This window comes from Haliaeetus albicilla, chromosome 17 (assembly GCF_947461875.1).
Source record: "Haliaeetus albicilla chromosome 17, bHalAlb1.1, whole genome shotgun sequence".
Classification (NCBI taxonomy): Eukaryota; Metazoa; Chordata; class Aves; order Accipitriformes; family Accipitridae; genus Haliaeetus; species Haliaeetus albicilla.
The window spans coordinates 12,980,678-13,002,165 of record NC_091499.1 but is presented as its reverse complement, the minus strand read 5'-3'; the positions used below and the strand labels follow the sequence as shown (position 1 = coordinate 13,002,165).

The 21,488-nt window shown below is 37.7% G+C and overlaps 1 protein-coding gene across 10 annotated transcripts in view; it reads left to right on the top strand.

Annotated features, from left to right (window-relative positions):
• MAP3K7 (mitogen-activated protein kinase kinase kinase 7) overlaps window positions 1-18,283 on the top strand; it is a 49,876-nt gene extending 31,593 nt beyond the window's left edge. For 4 of the 10 annotated variants that reach the window (XM_069804874.1, XM_069804877.1, XM_069804884.1 and 1 more), the window contains 6 exons: window positions 3,812-3,879; window positions 9,477-9,585; window positions 11,500-11,586; window positions 12,410-12,471; window positions 13,022-13,137; window positions 15,215-18,283. In XM_069804874.1, coding sequence (XP_069660975.1) covers window positions 3,812-3,879; window positions 9,477-9,585; window positions 11,500-11,586; window positions 12,410-12,471; window positions 13,022-13,137; window positions 15,215-15,395 — 623 coding nt within the window. In that variant the 3' untranslated portion in view covers window positions 15,396-18,283. The remainder of the gene's footprint in view (window positions 1-3,811; window positions 3,880-9,476; window positions 9,586-11,499; window positions 11,587-12,409; window positions 12,472-13,021; window positions 13,138-15,214) is intronic. The other 6 variants (XM_069804875.1, XM_069804878.1, XM_069804880.1 and 3 more) reach the window with 3 other exon arrangements.
• The last annotated feature ends 3,205 nt before the right edge of the window (window positions 18,284-21,488 follow it).

Sequence of the window (21,488 nt, the reverse complement as noted above, 5' to 3'; positions counted from 1 at the left end):
ATAACACACTTTTCCCCTTCTAGTTATGTTTCCAAGACCCCCAAACTGGCACCTCCATCTCAATCCCACCCCGTTACGTTCCTCAGCACTTCTGCCACGTACCCAGCTCCTCCGAACTTCCCTGGACGTGTCGGTGGGGTGAGCAGCCTCTCTCCGTCCTTGGGCAGCACGAGTGCCGCCCCAGTCTGTGCTGCTGCCCGGAGTTCTGCTGAGCCCATGGGAAAGCAGCTGCTTTCCAGAGAGGGGAGGCACCACGCAGGCATGTTACCATGAGTCAGCTGCTTTGGGGCAGGGCTATTTTAGAAGTATGAGTACTACATCTGCTGTCATTGGGGTTTTTCATAATGTGTTGCCTCAGCTGCTTTTCAGCCACGAACTGATTATACTACTGAGGTCATAAAACACAAATTTTTATCAGTTGAAGGTACAATGTTGGCGGAAGTGGCAGTTTTTCATATATATTTGCTATTCTTTCTGAATAGGCTTAAATAAGGGTGAATAGAACTTTCTTTCATTTAAGATGCTGTTTGGTGTTACTAGCTTACAAAACTTAGAAACTGAAAAATGGATCAACTAATTCCTTTTTTGTGTAACAACTTCGCAAATGAATTTTCAGTGGTGGTATCCTGCAACCAGATAGCCAAGTGAACTACCTGTATTTTTTTTTTTTCCAGTTTATAGTACATGTAATATATAGTATAGATAATAAACAACAACATTTTATTATTTTATATATATATGAAAAATAAAAACCCTAGTAAGTACAAAAGGCTTAAGTAGCTATGTGTTTAAAGAAACAAAAAAAATTCTAAGTATAATTTGTAATATGATAAAAAAAATAATCAGAACACCTTTTTGATACAAACCAGTCAAGCAGCATCTAGCAAACATACCTTCAAGTATGGACTTCACTGGCAATGTTAGACATCTCATACATATAGCATGCATGCATTTGGCTTTGTAATTTTGGCATCTGAAACTGTGCCACAGCATTAAGATTTTTATAGCACTGACACTGCATAAATGATTACTCAGGACAGGCACATTTTGTTGAGTGTCTTTAGAAAGTGGATAGGAAATAGAGATGCTTTAGGTCAAGCCAGAAATCCCACACATGTCTCCCCAGATCACTTCATTCTTCTGGAATTCAGATCAATGTTTTAACTTCTTTAAAATGTCTTCTAGCACTGTTACATTCACTGATCATCCTGCACTGTGAGAGAGGTTTGGGTCTTGTAGGTGTGTAAGGAAAAGAGTACTGTGTGCAAATAAGAAAGTGTAAAAGGAGATGCAAGTATCTGCTAAAGGGCAGGGAGAAGAGTTCATAGCTGGTCTGGATATTTGGCTGGAGGGGGAAGGGTAATCAAAAGCCTTAATAAGCTGTAGAATTTCTTTTTGCTGGAGTGTGTGGGGCAGGACACGATGGAAGTTTCCTTTTTCATTTAATTTTAGAAAATAAAACAACAGTATGTGAAATGGGTTTTTTGAGGCCAGGAAGTATGTTTGTGATGACTGATTTTTGGTCTTAAAATTCTGTAAATGACTGAAATCCTGACATAGTGCATCAAGCTACTGTACATTAACTTCTGTGCATTTACAGATCTCTTAGTTTTTGTAATGAGAAAAATTAGTTTTAAATGGATGTAGAGTTAAAAACAAGATCAAAACTGTGAGAGGAAAGCATAGAGGAGTAGCAGTGATCATTTCAAACAAATATTATATGTTGTATATTTTTCAGTTGAAATTTGTCTTGAATCTGGAGCAATAAGTATTTGTTGATTCGTAGTCTGTTTCTGCTTTGTCTAAGCTATTTGCCAGATGTCTGCAGTAGTTATACTAATTAAAATGGCATTGCCTTAGTAGAGCTTGCTCTTCCCTCATGCTACTAACTTGAAGATATTTCATTTAAAGGTGTTCATTTATTACAGCACAGTAGTTTTGGCCCCTTTTTCTCTCCCCAAGGCATTTTCTTTTCTTTCTTGCACCCCGCCCTGATTATTTTAATGTTTTGGCAGCCATGTTCTAATATTTCAGCAACACATGTGCCAGGTTCTTTAAATTCACAAATGTTGCTAATCTGAAATGAGAATTTCAGATATTTTTGCAAGCCTATTTCAGCTAAGCTAATTTTATAACAGTGTTGTTGAATGAAATGTGCACATAATTTTGTATCAGTCGTGGGTGGATCACCCATATCTTGAATATTAAGATGAGCTGTGGCAGCCAGATGAAGTATCCACAGCATAGAATTCTATTAATCGTATAGTCTTGTTTGCTAAATGATTAGGCAGTGAAAAAGTTCGCTGCAAATGAATGAGTTCAGAAATTTTGACATAGATTTGTCATTCACATGATCTCTAATGTTGAAGTATTAAACGTAATATAGCCATTGTTCCTTGGTAAGTATATACCTTCCTGAATTTCAGAAGCAAAAGATCAAGACCACAAAAAAAGTTGCAATTCAAATTTATTTGTAGTCAGAGCACAGAATATATTCCCATTCTAGAATCTTTCTTGATTTTCTTATATGCTTGTTTCTCATAATACTTTCTATAAGTTTCAGACTATAAAATGTCATGACAAGTTGGTAAAGTGACACTGAGAATTTTGTATTGCTGTTTTGTGGTAATGTGTTCCTACATGTAATAGTACCTATATTTAAAAATTTAATATATGATACCAAGAAATGTATTAATATTAAATAGTCTTACATTTTTGTAGTAACTGTTGCAAATTAAAACACCTGTCGAGGTAGGCTGTGGAGCCATATGGAAATGATGCTGAATAAGAAGTATCTAAAAGGTTAAAAAGTGCGACGCCTCTTCCAGGGCTTTGAGTGAGCTGGGTTGTCTGTTGCGCGCAGGGTCACTGGGCAAGGGGCTGCCAGGGCTGCAGGACATGTTTCAGACGCTCCCCTCCAGTAGAAAAGTTACGTAATGCAGAGCTAAGAGCAAGAATTTTGAGCATTGTCAGCTGTTACTCAGGACGTTTTGGTGTTTCCTTTTGGACAGCTGACCTGCTCTCAAGAGGCAATATAAACAATCACCCTAATAAAAATCAAAGTAGCCAGGGAGATTCAGTTGCATAATCTCCTCTTATTTTTACGGAGACTTTGTTTCCTGGAAATGCCTTTGATTGTGTGTCAGTGTTAAAATTTAAACTGTTTTATGTAGCTGTCACTGGTGGATAATTGCTAACAGGTGGAAGGAGAAGAGGAAAAGATTACAGCATTGTGCTCAGTAGGTTGATGGTGAGATGTGATTTAGCTGAACGGTCCCCTTTTCACACTTCTCAGAGCATGAGAATAGGACAGAGTTGCGTTCATCCGAAGGAGACAAAGACCAGAAGGAAGCGCTTTCGCTTCTTAATTTTCATGAGGGGAGTGGCGCGCGGGCAGAAGTCCTTGCCGTGTTCCTTGAGCACGCCAAAGAGCAACAGGTTAAAGCTGGCAGCCTGTTATCTTCGCAGTCTAGCTTTTAGAAATCCCCATAACGTAACGCACTTGAAATAGATGTCGTCATCAGCTCCTGCCCCGAGCACTAAGCCTGACCAAATACATGTGACAGAAGATGGTGGAGTAGAGTGCAGCAGCTATTCATGTGGTAGGAGTGGTTATTGTATTAGGGTATACTTTTTGTTGACAGGCCAGCATGTTTTGAGTTAAAATTCTGCAGCTGTCTCTCTCTCCCCCTCTCTCACTTTCTCTCTGTGGATTTGTACAAATTCCAAGCTCCTCTGCAACAGTCGCACCCTTCTTATTTTGTTCTGAATAGATTTCACTGGTTTGTTTTTGTTTTGTTTTTTTTCCCAGCAGGAAACGGACAGCAGAGGCGCAGATCCATTCAAGATCTTAGTGTTGCTGGAACAGAGTCCAGTCAGGTAACGTCTTTCTCATCTCTTCTTTATCTTTCAGTAAAGTCAACGCCGAATCTATACAGGGAAACTGGTCTGGAAGTCTTCACCTTTGATGCTTTCGTAGAAATGATGTGGAAGTTTGGCAGACTGTAGTGTCATTTGTACTGCATTTAAATGAGGTTCCACAAGGGTAATCTATGAATGAGCTCTAGATGAGAAGTGTTTTCTGTATAGCTCATGCAGCATTTATCATTTCTATGTACACATAGTTTTTGTGTACCACTTAATTTGGCTGAGGGCAGATGTTAGGCAGGAAAGCCTTTTCACCTCTCTAGATGTAGAAAACAATTCTAATGACCACATAAGATTGTCTGAAGCAGCTATACGTACATTAGACTCACTTTTTGCATAAAAATAAAAAGTATGTGCATCAGTATTATAAATGTATTTGTTATCAATCTCTGAACCCTGAATAGTAACTTACAGTAGCATCTCTCCATTTCTTGTGAAAGGTTTACAGGAGGGTGCTGTCACAAAGTTTTGTTTAAAAACAGACTATCTCGATAAGATATTTTATAATAACATAGCTTCTTATCTGGTATTGTAAGTGCCATGGTAACAAACATAGTGGTATGCTACATTAAATTGAAATTAAACTAAGAACAAATTAAACTAAAAACATATTAAATGAGAAAAGTACAGCTAATGCTTCATTCAGATGTGTTTATTTTGTGTTTTTAATTGCTTCATTGTTTGTTTCAGTAATTCACAAAGGCTATTTGGTCGTTAGTGTGAATTGGCAATTTTGATATCCCTACTATTCTTTGGATGTGGGAAACTGGAGCTTAGCATATTCATTGGGTTAATCAGGTTTCCATCCTAAACAACCTACTGTAATAATGTAAAATAGGGGGTAATTTGGGGTTGTATAGTTATCAGGGAAATCAACATTTGATCCTTCTTTAATTCTGTAGAGTGTGATAGCCACAGAAACCTCATCAATCCCCCAGGTATTATTAGCAGAATTTACTATGTACATCTATCAGAAAATAACAAATGAGTCTTAAATACATTTTAATATCTTCAGAGAAGACAGGTTTGTTAGAAAGAAATTAATCTGCAAAATTTAGTAAAGAAATAGATTAGCCTATTCAGTTAACTGTAGAACTAAAAATTATTAAAGACTTGGGGGGGGGAAATTAAGTGACAGTACATCAGTTATCCCAAATTGCACTGATTGATATATGAATATATTTAATTACAGCTTTTTTTTTTTAATTAAAATTTTTCATTCTGTTCATTTTAATGGTTAATATTTAAAAATATAGAATTTCAGCATTTACTTCATATCTTAATAACTAATATAATAATCTTGCTTTGAAAGCTGCTCTACTGCTTATATGGATGTTGTAGCTAAGTTGTCCTTGTGACCGGGAGGATACAGAAAAGTGTTTTTGTTTACCTCACCAATTTCGGATGAGGGTCTGTAGAAGTACCAGTATCACATTTTACTTTCTTGCTTCTGAGAGTGTACATATTGGAAATCTAAGTGGAAGAATTACAGTTATCTGCTTCTATCTTGCGGTTTGGGGCAACTTTATAATAAAACCTGGAAAACATAATATATTAACAGGCATGAAAAATGCACTTAGGAAGAAATTTTTGCACTGTCCATACAAACGAATAATGAATTTTCACCCCCTTTCTGGTTGAGAAGAGATAGCATTAGTTTCAGCAGACTTTTCTGACTTTTGACATATGTATGCTTGTATATTTTTTTAAAAAAATAAATTGGAAAACAATGAAGAAAGCAAGCACAATGTAATTATGGCAAAAGACTTAAGATTACTCTTTATGGGTTTCTATAGCTCTGGACCTCACTGCCTTGAATTTTTATTAAAATATCCATATAAGCAATCTACTAGCCAAAGCAGAAAAAACATCTGTGACTAGCATAGCTCTGGTCAGTTTATCGTCTCTCCCCATATGCACCATACCATATATAGGTTATCCTTTCTAATGTGAAAATCCCCTTCCCCCCCTCCTTTCATTGCAAACATCCTTCTTCCCTGCATTCCGTTCTGCTTTACACCCACCCTGCGGCACAGCCTTCTTCACCGAGCAGCCATGGCACTGCGTGCCTCTGCTCCCGCACCCAGCCCTTGTAAGCCCCTATCCCACTCAAAATTGAAGGATTGCCACGGTGCTGCTTTTCCTTTTTTTAACTATTTGACTGACACACTAAAGCTGACCAGAAGTTGTTTTTATTAAACATGTGTTTCCTGAAAATTGCCACTGTGTCAATGGAAAATTATTCTGTTTTTTTCAATCAGGAAGGTTTGTCCAATTCAGAATGGAATTTTTGTTAAGGTGGAGGAAAACACTGGACTTGATAATAATAAATACACCAAACTTTGGGGTGCTTACCGGAAAGGGTAGACCAAGACTCTTGTCTCCCTGTTTAACTGCTAGTCTGTTTTAATCTGACCTTCTTGTATGTTTTTGTGATTGTATGTATATTTTATTTCCGCATACTGTTGGAATAATTTTTTATGTGGTTTGTATGGCTGATGATTACTATTTTTATGTTGTGGAGACACTTAAGGCATTTTCCAGTATTGCTCTTACTGATGTTATCAACAGCACAGTAATAGTGCTTTGCAGATGATTTTGCTACTCAACTGACCCTTTTACATCAACAGTTTAGATAGGAAAATATGCTAAGCCAAAGGTTTTCTGTCATTGGATCAGCTGTTAGAGTGGTTTGGTGTTGAGAACCTGTGTTCAATTTTTCACAGATTTCTCAAGTGCTTGGTGACCTTAGGCTGGACCTTACTCCAAGTGACATGAGCAGCACTGATGCAACCCTCTCTGTACAGTCAAATGCTACATTTCCATTTATTTCCATCCATATACTATGATGCTCTATTCATTTTTCCACATAAATTTTTTTGCCTGAATTGTTTCTTCTGCCTTTCCATTTCCCTGTAACATGCATTTTAAAACATCGTATTGTGCCGTCTCTCCAGCACTACTGCTCTTGCCTAAACACCTTTGTAACACAGAAACAGATGTGCAGACTCTGAACTGCAGCCATAAAAACTTGTGGCAGCTTGAAGGAACACAGCGATCCTGCTATTTACACTGAATAGAGTCTTTACAGAATTCGATATTTTATACAGATACTGAGAAACATATTTCGCATAATCACTCAAGAACTGCAGGCTGTGGTCAGATGCCTAGTAAGGTGTCCATGTCCTTGCCTGTGTATCTTTTATTGGGTTGGTTGTTTTGGTACATCATCCTTCACAGAGCTATTGTAATATCAAAACTACCTAAATAACTGTTGCTGGGCCTTCATAACTCCTACGGTTTACTTTCAAGGGGGAAAAAGAATTTAATATATTAAAACCATGTACTGTATTGAACAGTTGAAAAGCAAGATCAGAATGTACATGCCCACATGCATGCAAGCTAAGTGTGATAATTTGGGGGAACTGATATTGTACAGATGAATCATTCTATCCATGAGATTGTGAAATTGGTCACGGATACACTTTTTTTTTTTCCTCCCCTTTCACAGCGAGATAAAATCCACAGATGAGGAGACAGGGTTAGTAATGATGATTTCTTTAAATTGGGTTGCCCATTTAAATTAAACTTGAGGGGGGCATTATTCCTCAGAGCACACCAGCTTTTCAAGACTGCAAATCTTTGAGAAATGGAAGCTAAGAAGCTAAAAATGCCATGTGGTTTTCGCCACCTGGCAAAGATGATTTGAGAGTAACCTGATAACAAGTTTGTTGAGCGTACTGAGATACCTGGAGGAAGGAAGGATGAAGAGATACCTGTGAAAGGGCAGCAGAAACTGATTGCTAAAAACAGTCACTGGCTTACCTGTCAGAGGGCCTGGTGTCCAGGCAGCCTAAAGGATCTCACTCAACACACGCTCAAATGCTGTAATCTAACAGGTGTTCAGTTTGGGGAACTTCCCTGGGACTTTTCGATGCTTTTTAGATAAGAATCCTTCATTTTTATCTCTACTAATTTTGTCTAAATAATGTTATCAAGGAAATGTTTTTTTTCTGTTGATGGATCAAAACAATCTGGTACAGCAAGCAATTTAGTACAGCATTGAGAACTTACTGTAACTAGAGTACATCTCAGGTGCCCTTTGCTATCAACTGTAGATACTCAAATCTATTTTTACTTAAAGGACTTAGACACTGTTAAAAGTGCTTTCTCTGTCTTCTGACCTTTCACATGAGCAGAGTGTGTTTATCATTCATATTTGAGGACACTGACAGTAAGCAGTAAGCTCGGCAACTTAAACCTTGCTTAATGGCAACAAATACTCCAACGCAAAAGCTTTTTCAAAATCTCTGATGCCGTCCGTCATCCTGATAGTATCATCCATCGGATTATTTCTACAATAGTTTATTGCCTTGTTTCTGGCTACTAACATAAAACACTAAATGGTTAATAAAAATTACAAGAGACACATAATGCAGTTGAAATAACGGATCTTTCAGTGTGTAGAATCTTGTTACTCTTTGGATTGTTACCTGACTGAAATCCTAGCTTTTAAGATAGGATATTTGGAAATCAGAGTCATAAAGAAATACAGTTCCCGGGTAATGCATATTTCAGTACTTCTTTTGAAAAATAGAGACATTTAATTATTTCATGATAAATACACCATACTGAAAATAGTTGTATTTTAATAGCTTCTTTTCTTTTTACTTCGTTTCTTTTCCTGCAAAACTCGCTGGGGTTTATAGTCTTAAGTCCTTTACTGTGTTACTTTTATGTCAGTGAGGGGGTGTATGAAATACAAGAATATATATTGTAAATAATAATTCTGAAAAAGAAGCTCAGTAGAATAATGAAGTCTGTAGTATGTTTTTGTGCTTTGGTGAACAAAAGGGTTGGAGGAGTCATGCTGTATATAATGGAACTTCCTAAAGACTTCTAGTTTAGTTCTTAATTTGCTTTGTGAGAGAGAATGTACTCATTTTTTAATTGCTTTGCTTTAATTGATTGATCCTTTTGGGTTAAACACTTTTTTCATGTTTTCTGAAGATGGATCACATAACCTCTGAGTTAACATAAGAACCACAAGAAAACTGTAGATTAACACAGCGCAGTCTAGTGTAGTTACTAAGCTGCATTCCTTTAGTTGAATGTAGTTCCATTCATTGATTAAACATTGGAAACAAACTTTTATTTCCTCCTTATGTTACAGAGGTGCTAGATTTCACTGAATGGTGGTGTGAAAATTACTAGACATAGTGTCATGCTTTTATATAAAGATCTTGAATACATTGTTCAGCACTGCTTTTTATTATGCTGAATAGCCAAATTATATCCATTTCTTTTTATATGGGGAAGATGGAGTAGAAATGGGGATGAAATTATGCCTGCAATGCATGTAAAGTTTATCAAACTATCTGGAGAGTTTTCAGGGTAAAAGCTTGGGGAGGAGGATATTTGGGAGGATTATAAGTTCAGATTTCTTCACACTATTTTTCTTTTTAATAATGTTTTTTAAAATGAACCCTTCAAAAAATCTTCTGTTAACTTTTCTTGTCATTTTATTTTGTTTTATTTTATCATTTCAGGAGAGTAGAAACAGCAGTAGATCATCTAGTCCTAGTGTGAGAATGATCACTACCTCGGGACCAACCTCTGAAAAGCCAACTCGTAATCCATGGACACCTGATGATGCAGGTAATCCTTTGTTCATTAGTTAACTTTTTGCCTGTAAAAAATATAAAATATTTATTTGATTATGCAGTGCCTAGACATTAACAAAACTAAGCAGTGAAAGTCACAGTCCATTTTACTTCTGCTTAAATTAAATCATTACATTACTGCTTTGTTTTGCACACTGGCTTTAAGAACTTTTTTATATAGAGATTATATTAAGTTACATAAACTTGTAAGCATTTTGCTTGTAAGATAGTACTGTACATATGCAGTGATAGTAGCATATAATGCAGATCTTTTAGCACCAGTTTTTGACTGTAGTGTGGTTTGGAGGAATTAGGGAAATAGACATCTTAGAGCATTTTAGTCTTGTGCATTTGTATTATGAATGCACAGTTAAAGCTTTCATTGCTCTGACTTTTGCAATGAAATGTTATGTAGGTGAGTATCAGCTAAAATACGTTAATTCTATTTTTTATCTGTGCTGTAATTTTGCTTATGCAGAATGTACATGTGCACACAATCTTTCTGTTTTTAAATGAACTAACATAAGTGTGTCTGCAGAAGTGTTGTAAATACTTCTACTGTAGCATCACTGTTCTTTTGTTATGGAATAGGATTAAGAATGAACATAATTTAGTAGTTGCATTCAATTTTAAAAGTCATAATGCACTCCATTATGAAAAGAAACAATACTGGACTGCATGAAAGCAATGGATCCCCACAAATTCCTTTTTAGAACATAAATAAGAATTACATTTTGTTACCAAAATGTACGTGTTGAATCTTAAATGTAGTCTCGAGCTGGTACCTCATAGTGCCTCAAATTCTGAAATCTTTTTCTTGTGATCTGTTCCATCTTTGGCTGATCAGACTCTTTCATTCTTTTCCTGTAACCAACTGCAAAATGGAAACTCACATGTGGACTGACTCTTGCACAAGTATATATATATATGTGTGTGTATATATATATATGCACACTTGTATTTTACCAAATATAAGGTGATTCTGTATGTAAGATGTGTACTTTTTCTTTTTTCCCCCCTGTTTTAGTGGGAGGAGGGCAACATACTCTTGTATTTTGCTTCTGTGCTTTCTTCTTTCTGTCCATTGTCGCTTTGCCTGATGACAGTCTGTGCATTGTCACTCATAATGTCCCAAAGCTCTTTCCCACTGCCACAGCCCACCCTGTGCCCTCTTTTGTGTAGCATGGGTCCTGAGTTGCTTTAGGCAGTGAGCACTTACGGGAGTTGCTGCCTCACACGGAAGCAAGCTCTTACCCAATCAATAGTTCCTTGGGTACTGAAAGTTGCTGATCGTGTGCCAGTGCAAAGGCAGTGCGTCCCAAGTCTTTGGCCATAAATGCAGCACAGCACTAGAGCTAAAAGTCAGGTCTGTTTTCTAGCACACAGAAATCCCTCACCTTATACTCAGGTAAATACAGAATGTACCACATGTATATTTTTTCTTGTTAGGCTTATGCAGTCCATGAACAAAGAATTTTTTTAATTTCTAAAGGGAGAAATAATTGTAGTATTTTGTAAAAGAGTGTATGTTTTTCAGTTAATGAGGCAAAATGGTAAAATGAGGATGCAGCCGAATCTGGTCAGTCACAGGAAAATTTCCAGTTCTGTGACAGTGCTGAAATGCTCAGGAATGTAATCTGAAGTATTTTGCGTGTATCGATGTATTTGAAACATTGCAATGATTCCTTTGCTGTAGCAGTATTCCATATATGGCAATAGTCTGATGTAGGGAAGGACTTTTTTTTTATTGTTCTCATTTAAGATACTGTGGTGATTAAGTTGGTTTTAGGGTTGTTTTCTTTTTCTTTTTTCTTTTTTCTTTTTTTTACCACCTTCCAGTTTCCTTACAAGCATACACTTAACCACTTTTTCTCCATTCCCACCCTCTTATTTCTGTTTCCTTTTGAAGCTGCTCTTGGAGATAGCATAGTCTTTGAGGGCAACACCTTAGTTTCTCTACCACGACTACTCTGTGGCAGGTGCTTTTGGGGTATGGGTAAGCAGCCCCTTTTTTTTCCCCACCTACCCTCCTCCATATAATCTAGTAGCAATAATGCAGCTATAAAATCAGTAGTTTCTCCATGTGTCTTTACTCCTATGTCTCTTAAAGCTTAACAGTAACCTTTGTGATCCCCAGATTGCGGGCTACCAAAAGATAGGATGTATAAGAATTCAGAAACATGTTAAATCTGGAATGAAAGCACTAGAGAAATCCAGAGTAATTGCAGCATAAGAAGAGAGCAGCCAGGCCCAGGAGATAGATTGGTTATTGGGTTCCTTGCTACCCACAAAGTATCTCTACAGAGCAGAGAAGATGCCCTAGAGCATGTTGTGAGGAAGATACTTACAGACCTCGCTGGGAGCAGATTTCAAAACTGAGCAGGAGGTTGTGCTTATTTTATTCTGGCAGAGCTGGTTTGCACAGCTTCTAATTTTAAAATCATTAGATGCATGGGCTGGCTGGCTGATCCTTCATAAACAAGAATGAAATGGCAATTTTTTTATAAATAGAGAACGTGATTGCAAACTGTACAAAAATAGTATTTTTAAAATCTGTATGCTGTTACATGGCTTCTATAAGTGTAGGATGATAACCTTAATCTTTATTTCTTCTTGGTGTGATAGACTATACTTTTGAAATTCTTAACTTTATCAGAAAAACAAAATGATTCATCTGCCTTGGGATTGGAACGCTGCTATTTCCATTTGCCTTTCCACATTCAGATTGTGTATTGTGAAATGATTTAGAATTCTTGGTTTTGTCCTATAAGAATAGAATTAACTGAAAATACATGAAAGTTTTCTTGGTGTTATTACAGAGACCAATGGGTCAGATAACTCCATCCCAATGGCATATCTTACATTAGATCATCAGTTACAGGTAATAAATATATGCTTTATTAGATTGTTTATCTTGCATTTCATTCTAATGTGTGAATTTGGGGCTGCAAAATACAGTGCCACATATTTACCTGTGTTTATATTCTGTCTAACTTTTGACCAAGGCTAAAAAAATATATTATGTAATCTGAGATTGGTTGACTCAGATTTGATCAAGCTATTAAAAACAAGCCCTGGGAAACATGATCCCTGATACCAAATGTAAGCTGAGTTTGACTGTCAAAATAAGATGATATTTGCTTGAGTGTTACTGAGTTAAATTGTCATATTCACTTTATTTGTTGTGTGGGGGATTAAACACTACTTTGATTTTTGTGATAGAGAGAGTGTCAGATTAATAACTGCAGATTTGAGGTTTGAGTCAACCTTGACATCAGTGCAGTAACATTTTTCAGGGCATGGTTTAACACTTATTTTTAAAAGCTTACTGGTTTTTAAAAGACGTTATAAATACACAGCAGAGACATTCTAACACACTATATACTAAGATATCAGTTCATTAGTTTTTAACATGTCTGATTTATTTTCAGCCTCTAGCACCATGCCCAAACTCCAAAGAATCTATGGCTGTGTTTGAACAGCACTGCAAAATGGCACAAGAATATATGAAAGTTCAGACAGAAATTGCATTGCTGTTGCAGAGGAAGTAAGTGAAATGTGTTTAACGTTTTCTGTTCTTTTGTCTGTTTCTTTTACACGAAGTCTGTTATCTGTGACTGTTATTTCTGGCTTTATGAAGTTACATTTCATAGAGCATAATTATTTTCCATCCTTACTCTCAGAAATACTGAGCTGCTCAGTACAGGTGAGATATTTAGAGCAGGTAACTGAAAGTTTTCATCATTATCAAGACTCTTCCCAGACAAGTCCTACTTTAAAGTGTGTGGCACATCGGTGTATGTAGTATACTAGTAATGTTTGCATCATCTTAAATGAAAGACCTGCACTGTTGAGGATGAGGAACCTTGGAATTTTACTTACAATGCTGTCCAGTAAAAGACTTCCAATTGTAATTTATAGACAATCACTTGGATAATGGATTATAGGATTTTGAGTAATATGTCAGTGTTACTCATTTTGCAGTTAGTTTTTATCTTACATCTGACTTTTGTGGATCATTGCATTTACAACAGTTTTATCAACACACATCTTGTGTTTTTCTACCAGGGATCTAGGACCTAATGCTTAAAAGCTGTTATATACGTTCTTATCCTTGTGCACTAGAAATAAACTCTTTCCTCTTACATAGTGTATACATATAAGTGAAGCAACTGCATGTATTGTTGGTTAGGGCCAAAGTTATTGCTGATGTAGAACTTCAGTTTGCTATAAGTTCTGTTGTGTTCTGCTTCTCATCGCTCGTTTCCTGATGCTGGGGAGCAGTTCTTGAGAGGCCATCTATACTCCCATATAGCTAGGCCAAGCAACCACCTTGTTACCCACCAGTTGTCTGAGTCACTGCAGGCAAGCGGTTGTTAATGAGGAGCTTGCCTTGGTGTTTGTGGAATAGTTAGTGAGAACAATGTGTGTATAAACCTTTTGGACATTAGAAATAACATACAGAAAGGGGGGAAAAAAGCTACTGTAAGATTGACCTCCTGTCATCTATTCACTTGTGGCTTAGCATCCTGAGAACAATTTTTTTTCAAGTGCAACTAGAATTTTTAGACTTCATGAGGAGATACTGAAGCTAGCATGAAGATCTTAATTTTGGCTTTATTTCTGTTGTCCCTAAGGGTCAATAAATTATATAAAAATGTGTTTCTGTTTAAAAACTGTTAATTCTCTAACTTTAGATTCCTACTTTATATTTTTTTCTAGCAACTTTGCATACACATTTCTCCCAAACTGTTTTTCTTAGAACAGAATTGCACATAGGTGTTAAAACAAAAAATGGTATTGTGATTGATGAATTTAATGCTGGTTAAGGTAGTTATTAGTTCAACCTTTATAGAATGATTAAGTTTTCTTTTACTGTAATTACAAACCATATGGCAACAATTAATTAACGTGAACTTTCTCCTCCACTATTTTGTTGCTAAAATACTGCTGGCAGCTTGCCTTCTTGTCACCTCATAAACAAATAGTAAAACAAACTGCTACATCAGTTTTGCAGGATAATTTATAGCAAGTTTATCAGTGTGTTTGTTCCTCTAAAATTGTTGCTAAAAAACAAATTGAACACTTATGGCATAAATTAAGTGAAATGACAGTTACTGAAATAATTGGCTTCTACTTTTCCACTGCTTTAAGAAGTTCTAGTCCAAATAGAAAACAGCACTTCACTAAAAAGTTACCAAAATTATTGCAATTTTTTCTTTTAAGTTGCCTTTTGAGTTTTTAAATGTACATACAGTTAAGCAAAATTAGAGTTGAATATATTTATGAAATTCTGTGTAGATCCTTAGATGTTTTACTGTGACCTGTAGAACTACATCTGAAAGACATTATATAAAGGACAATTTTAGAGATTGAGGCTATGGCTTGCTGTTCTTTTAAAGTTTAAATGTGGATTTGATTTGGAAGAGAATTTTTCCCCAGACTAAAGAGTAAGATTTCTTTTGGGGCAACGTTTTTTTTCCCCACAAAATATCACCAGCCATGAGTTCAGACTGATAATCAAATACTGATTTGAAACATGTGAAGTCACCTACACACAAATAGAAGTAGATTTTAAATGGCAATTACTTTTTTTTTTTTTTTTTTTTTTTTTTTAATTTTAGACAAGAACTAATAGCAGAACTGGACCAGGATGAAAAAGACCAGCAAAACACATCCCGTCTGGTACAAGAACATAAAAAGCTGTTAGATGAAAACAAAAGTCTCTCCACTTACTATCAGCAATGCAAAAAACAATTAGAGGTCATCAGAAATCAGCAACAGAAACGGCCAGGCACATCATGATCTCCTGGGACCTTTCAAATGAAAAATATGCACAGAAAAGACTGATTTTTTTTTTATTATTATTGTTATTATTATCCCTTATTATGACAACTCATGAGTGTTAGCTTCTTGGTGTGATCTGTATTTGTCTGCTACACTTAACATCATTTAATTTTCTTTTTGCTATGGTGGACATCCAGTTCAACAGGTTAATCAAATAAGGTGAGAAAACAGTGACTTGAATTAACCAACAGCCCTCAGTTTAAAGTAAGAACAGTGGCTGTATGCATGCTCCTTGTGTGAAGGCTAGCCTAACAAGTTGTAAAGTGGCTGCTAAATTGTAAGATCTTGGTTTTAGTTTTTGGTGTTACCTCGATAAGAGCGAAACAAAAACTTTCCTGTTTAAGAATGGTTTTGTTCCAGTGTCTCATCTCAAACTATTAATATGACAGTTATTTTCAGGACTTAAACATGCACCAAGCTGCAGAGGTGATGTTGGCTGACCAGAATAATTCATGATGCATTAGCGCGATGCCTTTTACCTGTAGATGTAGTGTATTTTTTCCACGTGCAAAATGGTAGGCAAACGGATGCCAGCATCCTTGGTTCAGTGCTTGATAGCCCTGCATTTTGACTAATATATTTCTTGTAATCTTGCATTCATAAAATATTTGAAGTAAAAGGCTGTATTTTCTTTACTTTCTTGGGGGGAATGACATGCAGTTTCATTTAGTTACTGGGCAAAACTTATGAAGGTGATTCACTGGGCAAAGTTGGACCTTGTATAAAAGAGAGAAAGAATCAGTGTGTTTTTTAAACCTTTAAAGCTTTTGTTCCTGTAGCATCTTTGGAAGGAAATTCAGAAAGCAAATTAATACAAAACTTTAAATACTTGGTCCCTTTATACCACTTCTTGGATTTTTATTTTTATTTTCTTACAACTTAAATGCTTTTCAGCAAATACCATAAATGTAAATAAGTTTGGTTTAGATATGGAGACAATGGGTTGGGGAAATGAATTTATTTTAAATAGCAAATCATGAAATGGAGTTGAGTATGCGAATAGCAGAAGCTATTAAGAAAATGAGGGAAATGTCTTAGATCTCCATCAGGAATCTCAGTTATTCCACTCACTTGAACATAGTTCAAAAGAAGTCCACCACAGAATGCCTGCTGCCTTTGTGACTGAAGAATTGCGTTTAATGAACTCAAACAGAATATGTAATGATCAGTGTCATTATTTACCATTATTACATGGGAGAAAATAACTACTTGTTTACAGATTGATTATTTGGATTATGAATTGACTTTTAACTGGTACAAAAATGAGGCACTTCAAAATATAATGAGAAATTATTCCTTACATAAGCTCTTGGTATACTCAGTTGTGGGCAGGGTTTTAATAACACTCTTTCGAAAAAGGAAGATAGAAAATTGAAGTTTAGCTCCTGAGCCGTCAAAATAGAAGTAATCTAAAATTTGACTTACGCTTATTTCAAATGAATAATTATTCATAAAAGCTCATGAGCAGAACTTGGAAAAACATTAAGGGTAAAAACCTCACAGTACTTTCTCTTCCCCTTCCTGCCTACCTGATAAAAAACATTAATACTATTGTGCTTATCTGTGAATAACAAAGATGACAAACAGTTTACTGAACAGCGTCATCCTGTCTTGAAAATAAATCTATTGTTAGTGAACCTTTGGGAGTTAGAAACCCTTCCCTCATTTTATTTAAATAAAGGAAGGGTTATCATTCCCAAAACCTTAGCAGATAATTTGATTAGTTAGCTGAAACTGATATTGGGATCAACTTAAGGGCACACATATTTATAGCAAAATGTAATTGGCAGAGAAAATAACTGTAGTATTAGGAATAGCACAAGTTATCCAAAGCATTGCTGTTAACATACATCTGTCCATCTACAAAAATGGACACACTCGGTGATCAGCAGCTTACTTAACATATGCTGAAGCATGAAGTAGAACAGCATAAATACTAATGCTCAACTTCAGATGCATGGTTGGTAATTACATACACAAAATCATTTCCCAGGACAGTTTTTACAGTTTGCCTTGTCATAAAACAGATACGCTCAAGGTAAATCAGTATTGTATATGAAAAGTCACTTTATGGCAAAGTTGGAATATGAAAGTGAATGCAATGCTAACTTAATGGTACATAATACAGAAGTCTGTTCTAACAGTAGCTTTTGACTTTTCAGCGTTTGTGTTACAAAGAGTCTCAGATGGCAAAATAAGTACTGTGCTACCATGCACTGTTGAACTCTGCTCCATTCAATAGTTAGGTTATATTGCTCTTGTAATTTTCAAAGGGAATTTGGAGTTTGACCTTTTGTCTTCAAACTGTCCCTTTCTTAATTCCACCAAAAATTTAAAAAGTATTTGCCCATATTTCTCAGTGAAGTGTTCTGTGTGGCAAAATCTGTGTATCATTAAAAAAAAAAAAAAAACCAACCTGTAAGGGCAGAATGTAGTGGTTTGGGCTAAGAAGAGTTTAACAGCTTAACTTTCAGTGACTTTTATTATTTTCATAAGACTCTTGTTTTAAAGTTGTTTACAAATGTACCTTTATTTTTCTCTTAAACTATCTGGAATATTCAGGAATTTTTTCATGTACTCTTTTGTCCAGTTAAAGCTGTTCCTCTAGTAACGGAGGTGAAACACCTAGTTTTGTCTGGGCACTGCCTTCTCAGAAAAGGTAACAGGCTCTGCTTTTTGTTACAGTATGTGTTCTGTAAGATGTTGTGTAATTGAAAGTATGCTTCTGTACACTGTGCAGTTCTGCCAAAAATGGCTTTTTTTAGGCTTTTGGGGTTTTTTTCTGATGAGAAGTTGAAGATTGTAATTCAAAACTTGTACATAAAATGGTGAATGATTTCATATGATTCAGAAATGAGCAGTGTGGCTTTCTGCTACAGGGTTTTATTGCGTTGTCAGGAATCTAATTAATAAAAGCTGAGAGACTTCCACAAACATGTAGTAATGCCCCAACACTTGCCAGGGCATCCTTGATCTCTGATGGAATCCCACACAGGGTGGGGGATAATCATCATGCAGTTGTTCCCACCGCCGAAAGAAAATTCTTCTGCTATTAGCTCTTCCCTTCCTGTGTGCAGAAGTAGGGTGTAGGATGAATAGTCCTACTCATAACTGAGTATCAAGATATTTTAAGAATGCGACATCTTTCATACGGATGTTCTGCAAAAAGATAAGCGCTCGTCTTTTGTTGCTCGCTTTGGACAAATTCCATTCCCTGGAACTTCTCTATTTTGTTCATAATGGATTTTACTGCTTGAGAGTTTCCGTTACCATACCACAGACAGAGACAACCCATTAACTGTCTCTTTGCCCATGAAGAAAACACAATCGTGCTTCAGAGCTGTTCTGAGCTGCCTTGAACACCTCAGCCGTTTCGGGTGCCCTGCTCAAACCTGCAGGAAAGTTTGAAAGGATGAGGGCAAAGAAAGGTGCGGCACACTCAACTCAAACTCAACACTCAAAATACAGATTTCCCTGTGGTGAACTGGTTGAAGAGGACGATCTTATGAAAGTAAGCCTGTGTACCTGTATATGCACACATATACGCACTGTTACGTACTTACGTATATAGGTATAGAGAGCTGCATATATCAAATCATAACTGATAGATGTCTTTTTATTTCCAAAATCTGAGCTTTCTGTAGTTAGCTTTTATTTACTTTAATAATGTCACTAGATGAGTGGTGCTCTAAGCCTGTGAGGATCATGTTCTATAGAGGCAGATAAATACAGGCCTGTGTATGTGAGAGTGCATTGGTTATTTTCTGTGCCCGTGTAACCCTTTTCTACTTCTTGCAGGGACAATTCAGATCTCCCACCACACTTGGACAGATTTGCTACAAATGTTTTGACTTTGAACGTACATCCTGACTCTGGTCATGGAGAGGTGCTTAATTAAAGAGCAAAAGTGAATTTAGACCAAATACTTTGAATTTTTAATTATTAATGAAATACTGTCTTAAAATACTTAGAGCACTGCTAATCCTAGGGCTTTAACCTAAACAAGCATTAATGAAAAAAAGGTTTTTATTTGTAGCTGTGTGCTTTAAACTAAGTAGCTAAAAATCTGAGATACTCCAAAGGATGAAATAGGCTTGTGTTCACATAATTACACATGCTTTGTCGATACCGGCCTTCTAACTTGGATAAAGGCAGCCCAGCTACTCTTAGCTTGGGAACTGTTGCCTTTTACGGATGGAAAGAGAGGAGCAGATCGATGCATTATGAGAAGTTAAAAGCATATCCAGGCTTGTGAAGCAAAAGGCACTGGCAGAGGCAGACCTGGCAGCGGGTGGAGTGAAGCCCCTGCCTCCTGGGTGTGAGACCCCAGCTCTTCGCCAGTGCTGGGGGAGATGGGGGGTGGCCCAGCACACCCCAGCTGCAGGTCCCTCGCTGTGTGCAGGCTGCAGCTGCGAGTTTTGGCTTCCCTTGGACCTCTTCCTCCCTTAAGCAGCGCGTGCTCCCTGCGTAAATAGGGATCGGCTAATGCTGACACGCATACTGGTGGAAATGCAACGGTCTTCCCTTTTCCCAGCCACGCTTTTCCCTCCCACTGGTGTTGAATGGGAGAGGCTGTGGAGCAGCTGCACGTGGGCTGCTCTCCTGTGGTATTTAGGCAGAGGACCAAGGAGTGACTTGCATTCATATAACCTGTGGGCACAGCATGTGGGATGGGACGTGATTTTAGCTTATAGCAGAAGATGAGAAAAAAATCCCTAGTTGTAGGAGACTTCACATGAGGAGGTGGATATGCCCAAGAGCTCTATCTGAGTCTGTTCCTCTCCTTTTTCACGAGGAGCAGCAAGGTGGACTTCACCTGTCGGGCCGCCGTTGAGCAATGTGCAAAGCCACCGTGGCTATCGTGGGAGCTCCTGCAGGGTGAAAAGAGGGGTGGCCAAAGAGCTGCTTAAGAAAAGGAGAGCTGTTTGCACTTTTATGCAGCGTTGGCTGGTGTTAATACAATATAGATGTAAGACTACTCGGACTCCCTTCCGAAACCAGACAAAGTTACAAAGATGAGGCTCAGAGAGGGAATAAATTGGATATCCTCAGATGACGGGAGGTATTTGCCAAGCCACCGCGGCAGAAGGGTTCCTGTGAACGTCTTTGTTCTCCAAGGGCCCAGAAGAGCCTGCCTGTGCCCGTCACCAGCAGACTCCTCAAACAGCTGTCTCCAAAAAGTTAAACCTGGTACGTGCAAATCAGACTCTTATTAAAGTTTCTTACATCATCGTTAGCAAAGCGGCTAGAGCGTAGCCGGGAATTGTTCGTGAGGTAGGAGGTGAAGCTAATTTAGCTCGTCCTCCGAGGGCCGCCTGGGGTCTGCAGGGCTGCTGGGCACAGACTGCTTCTGTCAGTAAAGTGCTCAGGTGCGCCTTCCCTGCCTCTCGAGTCCTAAGGAGCTGTTTTGGTCGGCGCAGCTGGTCTTTACGCCAGAGCAGAGTGCCATGGCTGAATGTTAGGAGGGCTGCTGGGGAGAGCCGTGCTGCTGGTTGTCATCAGAGGTCTTTAGCCACCGCTCCGGCTGTCCTCGAGGGCTGGCAGACACCGACACTGTTGCAAAGCGTGAGGTTTAGGGTGGTCTTTGTATGCTCATCAAAAACACTAGGTACCAAGGGATGGCTGAGGAGGGATTTGTTTGGGGGGGGGGGGGGGGAAAGGCAAACAAAAATGAGGGTGAGGGTCACTGAGCAGACTGTCCCACATCTCTGGATCAGGGAAACACCCGTAGCCTTGGCACAAGCCCTCCTCCGAGTGCAGTACCGAAGGAACCACATGGTGAAACGAGAGGTGAGATGGAGGTTTTCGTGGTTGCTTTCCCGAGTGCTCTGACTTCTCAGACCTGAATGGAGAAAGAGGAAAAAGCCTTACCAACGCAGCTGGGGATCTGAATGTGGCTGGCTTATTGCCTATTTTGCGTATTACGGCATGCTACCCCCCAAAAAGTGCTATAGTTCAAACTGAGTTTTCAATCTCAGCAGCTTTAATTCTCTGGTTTTAGGACCGTGTAACCTGCACTTCCTGAGCAAACTCTCAGCCTTCACTGGCTTT